Here is a 10,323-nt window from a genome sequence, read left to right as displayed (position 1 = left end):
CCTTTTTTATACTGTATTATGGTGACTTTCAACACTTTTTAGCTGGTTCGTCACTCGTCTGTTATTGTCACCCATTGCCCATCTAATTGGGGGTGTATGACATTTCCGGCTAATCGGGAGTATGTTCATAAAACATAACAAGTTATACTTTACATTCCATTGCCGAAGTCGCCAAAAACAAGAATTTTGTTATCGATTTCACTCTCAATTGGTTGACGTTGAATTTCATGCTTTGATTTTCACTAACACGCAATGATCTTCAACTTCGACGTTACGAATATCATGGCCAAAATGAAGATGCAAATAAAAAATGAACTTCATGGCAAGCTGATGTTGTTGTTCATTCCACTGGTGTTCATTGATATTGTTGTTCCATATTTATCGACTCTCGCTTGAGCAGTAGGTTATCAATACAAGGTAGGCTGAAATTCACCGTATTTGAATGTTGTGAACGTGAATATTTTCGGCACTGGTGGTGACTGATCTGATTTGACCTCTATATCTTCCTCGCAAAGGCAGCCCTCACTTTCTTGATCCGCGTGCATATATTGATGTTGGACCCGCCGTCTGAGGCAATCTGGCTACCAAGATATTGGAAACTTTCGACCCTCTGTACTGCTTGCTCAGCTACTGTAAATCTGGAAGGCGTGACCGTGTTGAAATTCAAAGCTTTCGTCTTGCTGACATTAATTTTCAGGCCAGTCGCGGAAGAGCATGCGGTCAAGTCATCAAACTTACTCTGCATATCAGAGTGCTGCGTCGATACTAGTGCAATGTCATCAGCAAAAGCAAAGTCTTTGAGGTGCTCCATCCTAATAGGCTCCCAAAGGAGCCCACTGTTCGGTTCACGGTCGATAGTGCCCACCATGAGCTCGTCGATGACGATGAGGAATAACCGCAACCCGGATTGGGTCAGACAAGACCTCGTTGTGCAAGACTCTGCACGCGAAAGGTTCGTACTGCGCTGATACTAGGTTGACTAGTTCATCCGGAACTCCCTTGCGTCTCAGGGCGCTCCAGAGGTTATCGTTGTTGAGGCGGTCGAAACCTTTCTCATGATCGATGAACACCAGATACAGGGACTCTTGCAATTCATTGATCTGCTCGATAATGACGAGTAGCGTTGCAATATGGTCGTTACAGGCCCACATTTGAACGATCCCCGGAAAAAAACGGCAAGAAAACAACTGCAACAGAAACAACCGTAGGGGGTCTCCGTAGCCACATCGGTTGCGCGTTCGCTTAGTAAGCGATCGATCATGAGTTCAAAACTCAGGACCCTCATTGACCATCTCTGTGTTGTTACAGAATAGCTACGTCCACGCAACAATCATCAGCGATGGAGATCGATCCACGGTCGAAATAAGATCGATTTATCCATACAACTGCTTTGCTCTGCAAGACACATCGGGCTGCTGTTCTATAAATAACTCAACAATGATCAATCAACTGTCTGCGCTGTCCGGTGGTCCCACTGGATAATGGAAGAACAGAAAGAATACTCTTACGCCTAAATGACTACTGTGTGAATGTACCATATGTAATGGTATAGAAGGAATACTGGCGAATGGCAACTGTGTAATGTGCTAATTATAGATATATGATAACCATGTGACATGTACACGATTATAAATTCGGCTCTGTTACAGCTAAAATGCTAATGAGCCTTAAAATAAATAAATGGGATAAAAAAAAGAAACAACCGCACAGGAAAAAAGTGTAATGTCACAAGTAAGCTAGAAATATTCTGACGCTGAAAAACATCATAGGTAGCCGTGATCGTTACGTAACAAAATTCCAGTTTTATTCCTAAATAAATTCACGGGCCCCTATATGATTGAGCAGCTAGCTTCGATTCTGGGACCGAATGAGGTGTGTTTCCTGAGCCAAGATGATAAAGCACTTGTTTTAATGGGTTTAACAGCAGCCAGTAAACAAGCATCTCGAACATGGTTGTATTTCTACAGATTTTTTTTATCTCTTTTAAACCAAGAATCTGTAGATACAGATTACATTTTTTTGTGTTTCATACAGAATTTACAGATTTAAAAAAAACGTTACAATAATGGCTTGCGGTTAATAATTTTTTTTTCCAATCTAATACTAATACAATTTATATAGCGTTATAGTAAAAAAATAACATTGTTTATCTTTTTCTTACTAAAGCTAAAGAATAATACATCAAATGTGATGTTCCAGCACCAGACTTTGGAGATTTAGAAAAGCATCTGAAGATATCTACGTAGGTGTTGAAGTTGTAGAAATAGAAGCTACTGAACTGGGCGAGAACAAAACAATAGATTTTAGGACCATCTGCTGAACTATCAAATGGCTGGACGACAAAAGTTTGAATAGAAAATAGAAATTAAATAAAAACATACCCGATTAATTTGTTTAAAATGAAAAATTCCTGTCCTGTCCATATCCTAAACATTAGCTATATAATAACTTCATGTGCCCTTCTCAAGCTTTGACAGTTTTCCAGTTCAGCCTTATTATGCTACCTTTTAATTCATTAATACCATTACAATCTTGTGTATACCTGAAATATATTATAATAAAGGTATTTACGTTGCCCAATGTGAACAAGCATCCCCTGATAACTGAATAGATGATTCCCATTGCACCATTGCACATCAATAAAGCAATGTATTTCTACTACAGTGAATATGTTTCCTGGCACTACGTGGATACCATCAACATCGTCTGATCATTAATTTCTATGCCAATCAATGATACTAAAGCTAAACTTATGCTTTAAAATTAGACTCATAAGCCTACTATAGATTTCAATACAGATTATTTGAGAAAAAAAATAGATAAAAAGATTTTTTCAGACCAAAAACACAGATCCTGATTTTGTCATAACTTCTAAACAGAAGTTTATTTCGTCTGTTATCGCAGAATACTAAGGCACCATGATCATGTTGAAGCAGTTTAACCCTTTGCGGTCGGAATTAATTATCTTTCAAAAAGATTCTCTAATTTTTCCACGCTAATAATATTTTGTTTCTACCGGGTATTGTTACCTATTATTCATAGATACTCCGTATACATTCTTGAGAAAGTTCAATAAACATTAAAATTCGTTCAGAAAAAACTGTAAACTATTACATCGTTGTATATAGTATTTAGTATGATTCCTTGCTGTGGTGGCTAAGAGCAGAAACACGACCGCAAAGGGTTAATACAGTGGTCCAATGTACGTTGCAGTTCGTTCACGAAGGCACTGTTCTTTGAACGCATTTACTCATGGGCTCGATTGGAAAAGGGTGAGGTAGCTACCTGAATTCGAGATTATTCAGCTTCAAGGAATTGATTATTCCTCCAGTAATCTTAAATAATGTGGATGAAGGACCAGACGAAGTCCCAGATGGGTCAAATCGGAACTAATTTTTCTCGAAAGAGATCCTTTTATCTTTCCACGCTTATAATTCTTGTTTATACCAAGTACAGTTACCTATTATTCATAGAGACTCCGTATACATTCGAGAAAAAGTTCGCTAGACATTAAAATTCGTTTAGAAAAAAAGTAAACTATTACATCGTTGTATAATCGTGCAGACAAACGACCGCAAAGGGTTAAATGTGTCGAATTTTATGTATTTCCCTGTATCAATCGGGGCTCTGGCAACCCTATGCAAATGCAAATAGAGCATAGGCAGCATAAAACAGGGCTCGCGCTTAGGGGGCTCACGTATTGTTTAATGTTTAGAGTCATATATGTTAATATTTGATTACGTTGGATAGTTTCCTTTGGCAAGCGATGTTTGGATACCTATCCGGATGCTTTCTTGACGATTTGCAATTAAAATCACAGTTTAAGAATCGCGGAGCACTTCATTTTTAATTTTAGGTTATGATTTCTATGCTCATAATTTTCTATGCTGTTATCGTCCATTTTTTTTTTTTTTTTTTGTAAGCATTTCAGAGCGAATAAAGCATATTTGCGTCTAAACTATCCGCGTCTCAAATGTTTCGCATGACATTATTTCTAATAGCCACGAGTTTCGACATGTAACTAAAAGCACAACACAGCCATGCGCAACCGAAAAGGCAAGCTGTCTCATCGTAAAGCAGGAGAACAAAAGGAAATCGAACGGTGAGGAACGGCGTGGATATGAGTTATTTCCGTAAAAGAACTTTTGACGTGGGACTACGTCTAACCGGAGTATATGGGAGTGAAATGAACATGCAGGAAACAATGAAAGATTCCGAATGCTTATAACACGAACATTTATTAATAGATCGGAAAGTTTGCAACAATTTATAGCAAATATTTCTACGCGTCTATCACAATTAATAAAATAACTGTAAAATGTCAAGCGTTATCTAAATGGCAAGTTTTGATTGGCCCGATTTACGGTTTCCCCAACACAGACTTCAAAATTAATGTACCTGTGGGAATCCGCTTTGCAAATATACATGCAAGTAGGGGGTATTTTTATTCCCACCGAGCTGTGTTTCACGGTCACGGACACGGACTTGAAAATCAATCAACGGTCCCTGAAGGTTCCACTTTGCCAATACATGGAAGTTGGGGGTGTTTTGTTCCCACCGAAATGTGTTTCTTTAAGATAAACTTCAAACCAAGAGGCCTGTGGGAATTTGCATTGCAAATATGTGCAAGCTGGGAGTACTTTTGTACTCGCTTGTCTTTGTGCAGACCGGAATATGTTTCCCTAAAACGTACTTCTAAGCTGACAAGCCTGGGAAAATCGTCATTTCAGATACTAGAGGTAAATGAACTTCCGCGGTTCGAGCACTACGTAAACGTTTTTGTATGTTGACAATCAATTTTAGCCACAAATTATGATCTCTGATGTGATTTAAAACAAAAAAACTCTTTATTAATCTCCTTCTAAATGCAGCCATTCTCGAGATATTTAAAAACATATTTCTAATTTAGTGTCTTTTTTATAGAAATTAGACTCTTTTCATATATTTGTTGTGTTATACTGTCATGTTCATGTTCCAAATAAATAGTTATGGTAAAAAAATGGGTGGGTTATATCTATGATATAACCGCAAGGTTGACGTGGGACTACCTTAGCTTAGCAATAATTTGTATTGTTAGCTTTGTAATTGTTTATATTGATTAAATTTTTGATGGAATGGAACAATTTCCGAATTCAATTGAATTCATTATAACACAGATTGAACAAATGCCATGTAAGGTGAATTCATGCTTTGTGATAGATTATGTTCTTCGTTACAAGTATATTTAATGGCAGTCCTTTTCGTTTGGTATGACGCCTTGGACAAAATATGTGAACGGAAGAATTATCAAACGATTATTCTATTTTACTCTCTGAAGTTTGCATCTCTCAAGTGTACGTACTTCTCGAAACGCGAATTTGCTTGATTTGATGAACTTCAGGCACTCATTTTTGATTTTGGTACATGTCAACGCATATTGTTTAATGAATAGGCGTTATCGTAGCAAATGGTTATCAACATTTTCCTAATCATCAAATAGTATGCGTAATCAGTGAGCAGAACATATGGAGGCATATCCTTCAATGCAATCTTGAATAACCGAGCCAAAGCGGTGTGTTCGTATCCGCTTTTGTAATCCGTGTTAGGAAAACGCTTTTCGGAAAGCAAAACAAAACATGCGGGTGCAAAAGTACCCCCGACTTGTATGAATCAACAACTTCAACTTCTACTTTTTATACTACATATGCTTTAAACTTGAAAGTTCATTCGCCTCTAGTGTCTGCACGATTTTCCCAGGTTCCTAAGTTTAGAAGACCGTGTTAGGGAAACATATTCTAGACTGCACAAAGGCAAGCAAAGTACTCGCAGTTTGCATTTATTTGCAAAGCCAATTTTCCCACACACCTTGGTTTTGAAATCTATATTGGGAAAACACATTTCAGTAGGAACAAAAATAACCCCGACCTGCATGAATTTGCAATGCCAATTTCTCCATGCTTTATGGATTTGAAGTCTGTGTTAGAGAAACACATTTTAGTCGGAACAAAAATACCCACAACTTGCATGTATTTGCAATGCCGATTTCCCCCATGCGACTTAGTTTTGAAATCTCTGTTTGGGAACACATTACGGTGGGAACAAAAGTCTCCCTACTTCCATTTATTTGCAATGCCGATTTCCCTAAGTCTGCTTGGTTTTGATGGATGTGTTGGGGAAACCGTAAATCGGGCTAATCAAAACGAGGCAGTTAGGGCGTTTGGATAACGCTTAATGTTTTACAGTTATTCAATTGTTTATCTGATGAAAAATAACATTTTATTAATTGCGATACGAATCGATCACGAACGACTAAACCAAACAAAACACTGTCAAGGACTATATAATAGCGCGCAAAAACACCTTTCCAACAAGCTATAGTATGACTCGATACAATGAATACAACTAGAACTACGCGCTTACAACGACACCTCGCGGAAATACCGCAGGACTTTATTGACAGCCTAATATAATCGAGTCCGCCCTGTATTTGGATTCCAGATTCTGGATCGGAGGCAGTTATTTTGCTTGGATGCGTTTTTATGTCTGTATTCATTCCTTAATTATTACTAGTTTATTAGTTTGCAATACGAATCCAATTCCAAATTTCCGGTTTCCAAATGTTAGTTTTAGATCTGAAAATTTTTAAATGAATTTTATATATTAAGAGCTTTTTCCCAATTATGCATATAAATCTATGATTTATTGTAGATATTTGTGTCTAGTAAGAGTACTATAAGCGAACTCGAATTTTATCGTCAGTTTATTTTATATACTTTCTTTAACTAATTCGTTAATCTTTGTCTCAGTTATCTGTTGTATTAGCGAAAATAAGTGTGATATATTTGAGCATTCCTTCCGAAGGCTCGTGAAAGTCAAATTTTAGTTTTTGTATTAGAATTGAATGGATTTGCAGCGCTTTGTTAGTGGTCTTAGGTAGCTCATTTAGAGCCCTCCAGCGTCGCGCTCCGTATCCGAACTACTGTTGAGGAGTTCTTTTGGTTACATTCTCAGGTAGTCCGTTGATAACCTCCACCATTGTAACTCGTAACTTTCGGTTTTCTGTCGAATCGTTTAGGGTCCGCGTTAACATAGGGCCCTATTCCATAAAACGAAACGAGCAATTCGTCACGGCTTCAGTCACTGTCGAGACGAGCAAAATATCCCATTCCAGTACACGAGTTTCATTGAAATGTTTTATTTGGTAGACTGGAGATACTTCAGTTAGTTTTTCTCGGTATGATCAGTGATGTCAGATGAGAAGACATGTTTTTGTTTTGAGAAAAACAACAAACAGTTTTAAAATTGTTCCATCGATACACTTTTTTCAGTGCCAAAATATTTAAAAAACATAACAAAAAGGAATAAGTTTCATATATATTTTTTGGTTTCATTGATATTTTTCCTCGAGCACATGGTTCCATCACTCAGACGTTTTGCTAATATGGATTTATTGGGGGCAATGTATGTTCACCTAATCAACGATTTATCAAGAAAAATTTTAAATCTATATATGCATTTCCAATAAAGTAGTTTTGAATTACTCATTTTCGTTCAATATGTGAAGACCCTTTTCGTGCCGTGTTAATTTATTCAAAACAGGAAAAGGCCCATTTGAAAATCTGTAAAATCTTGCAATTATTGAATTGAATTTGATGGTTGCAGTTGAAAACATACATTGCTTATGCAATACTAGTTTAGCCGTGAAACAATTTTTGAGTATAAAGGCGGAGCAGAAAAATACCGATGCATTCAATCAACAAGGTGAACAAACACATCAAACAAACTAGACGATTCGATTGATTCATTGACGAGCGCAGCCAAACGGTCGTCGAACCAGACGAGCTACTCGTCTGTCTTCAGTCGAGCTCGGCTTCTGGAATATGAAAACAAACGAGACGAGTGCTCGTCTCCTCGTCTCGTTTTCAGGAATAGGGCCCATAATCACATCACTTACCGCAGTGAATCCCGATTCTCAACCCTTCCCACTAACTTCCATGATAGCCGCATGGGAACCATGCTTTAGAGACGATCCTTCTAGCCGCGAATATCATACTAACATTCCTTCCCTTCCCCTGGTGACTGTAAGGACGTGGCCGGCGTCATTATTGGCTCGAATCCCCGAAACTTGCACAAAGAGAATGATTTGCTACTTCCAGGTGTCATTCAGTGTGTACTTCGTGCAATTTCGCTGGTTCAAGTCAATCACGGAGAGCAACTACGAAGTGTACAGTCTACCCAAGCTCAAGCTCAAAAATAAAATTAATAATTCCTCGTCTACGTTTTCAAAGTGCAAAAAGAAAACAACGATTTTTGTCATTAATTGATTAGATTTTGTGAGTATTATAAAATTGCAGAGCGGTATAGCCCAGCTACATTCAGTCGTTCCTCTCCGAGCAATCATTGTGAAAGTCAGTATCGTCATATGAGTGCAATCTGGAAAGTGGCAATATCTTTCATACGAAGAAAGGACAACATAAGCTTAGTTTTCATTTGACTTATTTCACTCCATTTGCCGGGTGTACAAAATGATAACAACGTATACCCTTCGTTACCGACAATGTCGGCTACAGTTGACCACCTGGGACTGGAGTATTTTTTTTCGATTTTACAAATTAATTAAAAACAAGCCTAGAAACTAATAGTCCATAAGTCATTTAACGCGCGCTACCGAGAAAACTTGGCCTCCACTTCTGAACCGGCGGTTTCGCACGCTGCTTTTCTTCGTGCTCTCTTTCAGCCAACTGTTCCGCTAACCTTCGCTGGTTCTCGCGGAACTGCATCAGGGGATTTTCGAACTGTTTGTAGTACGTCATCACCTCCCGCACATCATCAACCTCGCTGCTGGCGATCGTCAAAAGGAACGACATTAGGTCAAACATAGTGGTATCGTCGTCGTTTCCACTCCAGCGCGGAATGTTGAGTGTGTTCTCCGGATGAAGCTTTGTGGAGTTCGGATCCCAGTCCACTACGATTACCTTGCGGAGGTCACGATTGAGGTTGTCCAAATTTTTTACGTGATGTCCATCAACGAAATGAGTGGCATCGCGTACAAGACGATACATTATATAACCGTGAGGATCCAGCGCATCCAGAATTGGAAAAACAGTCATTCCTTGGTCAGCGGTATAGATTACGATTTCAAAATGCCTGGCCAACGATTCCAGAAATTTGTCGATACCCGGCCGCTTTTTAAAACGCCAACCAGTCTGGTAAGTCCAATCCGGATGGACTAGGACATCTTTCATTTCCAAAACTAATGTGTAAGGAGGCTGAATATATGGATATTTCAGCGGATCCGGTAGCAGCTTATCTCTGGATGGTTCCTGAATCATTTTCTGGTAGTATGTCATCGATTTCCACATTCGTTTAAAATATTGCTGAATCGTTGGTAGTGGAGTGAATTCGTCTTCAATTATGGTACCCTCTGGATCCCGGTCTGGGGCACCAAAAATGAACACAGTGTACATAGAGAAAGCCGTGACTGATGCGCCAAAAACGACGAAACTAAAGTGAATAAGCAAACAATGTTTGAAATAAATTACATCATTGAATATTATTCGTAGTTCATAGATTTTGAATAAATACCCTAATTTCATTCGCTTCCAGGAGGATTCCTTCTCTTTTTTAGCCTCCTCTTCTTCCTTACGTTTTTGCTCTTGTGCTTGTTCGGCTTCGCTGACTTCTACTGCGGTCTGAGGGAACAATTTCGATAACAGCTGAGGACCGGCTGATGCTGCATCAACTTTGGAACCAGTCTCTGCATTTTTAGCAGCTTATTTTTTCGAGGAATCATAGAGGTGGAAAAAATATTGTTCAAAGTATAAACATTACACAATAAATGTTTTCTCACCATTGGAAGATAGATGTAACAAGCGTCTGGGAGTTGGATCATTTTGTTGTCGGAGCCAAAAAATTTGTGCACTCAGATTGAAAGAGAATCGTCGCACGAACGGTACAGCAAGCGTGCATACCTGAGGGTTGTAAACTTTGACTAGACGGGACAGTTGAAAAATGTTTCTGTGAAACATTTTTGTTGAAGTTCCAGATATTCCGGTGTTTATCGCACTAAATCTATGCAGCAATTTGCTTTTTTAGAACTTCGAAGTTGAGCATGTACATTTTGACAGTTCATGTAACGAGGCGGGCAAGGCGGGATAAAACTCAAAACCAAAAGCTGAAGGGTTGTGTCCCAATCTTGACGCATAGTTGACGTAGGATTATGATCTGAGGTGCTTTTCGAATTTTTGAACCATACACAAACGAACAGAACATTTTTATATATAAATAAAGGAAATAGATAAATTCGTGAACTAAAATTGCGCTTTAAAATGATTTAACGATTTT

General features: G+C 38.4%; 1 protein-coding gene across 1 annotated transcript; it reads right to left on the bottom strand.

The window, feature by feature from the left end:
* Positions 1–8,458: 8,458 nt before the first annotated feature.
* On the bottom strand, positions 8,459–10,097 carry LOC129777141 (mitochondrial import inner membrane translocase subunit TIM50-C-like). Its single transcript, XM_055783220.1, has 3 exons — positions 9,830–10,097; positions 9,565–9,751; positions 8,459–9,483 (listed from the first exon to the last, which is right to left on the bottom strand). Exons 1-3 carry the CDS (start codon positions 10,005–10,007, stop codon positions 8,634–8,636), a joined length of 1,215 nt encoding a protein of 404 aa, XP_055639195.1. The 5' UTR covers positions 10,008–10,097; the 3' UTR covers positions 8,459–8,633.
* Between the last annotated feature and the right edge of the window lie 226 nt (positions 10,098–10,323).

This window comes from Toxorhynchites rutilus, chromosome 3 (assembly GCF_029784135.1).
Source record: "Toxorhynchites rutilus septentrionalis strain SRP chromosome 3, ASM2978413v1, whole genome shotgun sequence".
Classification (NCBI taxonomy): Eukaryota; Metazoa; Arthropoda; class Insecta; order Diptera; family Culicidae; genus Toxorhynchites; species Toxorhynchites rutilus.
Note: the sequence above shows the minus strand (reverse complement) of the source record. Positions and strands in the feature narration are given on the sequence as shown.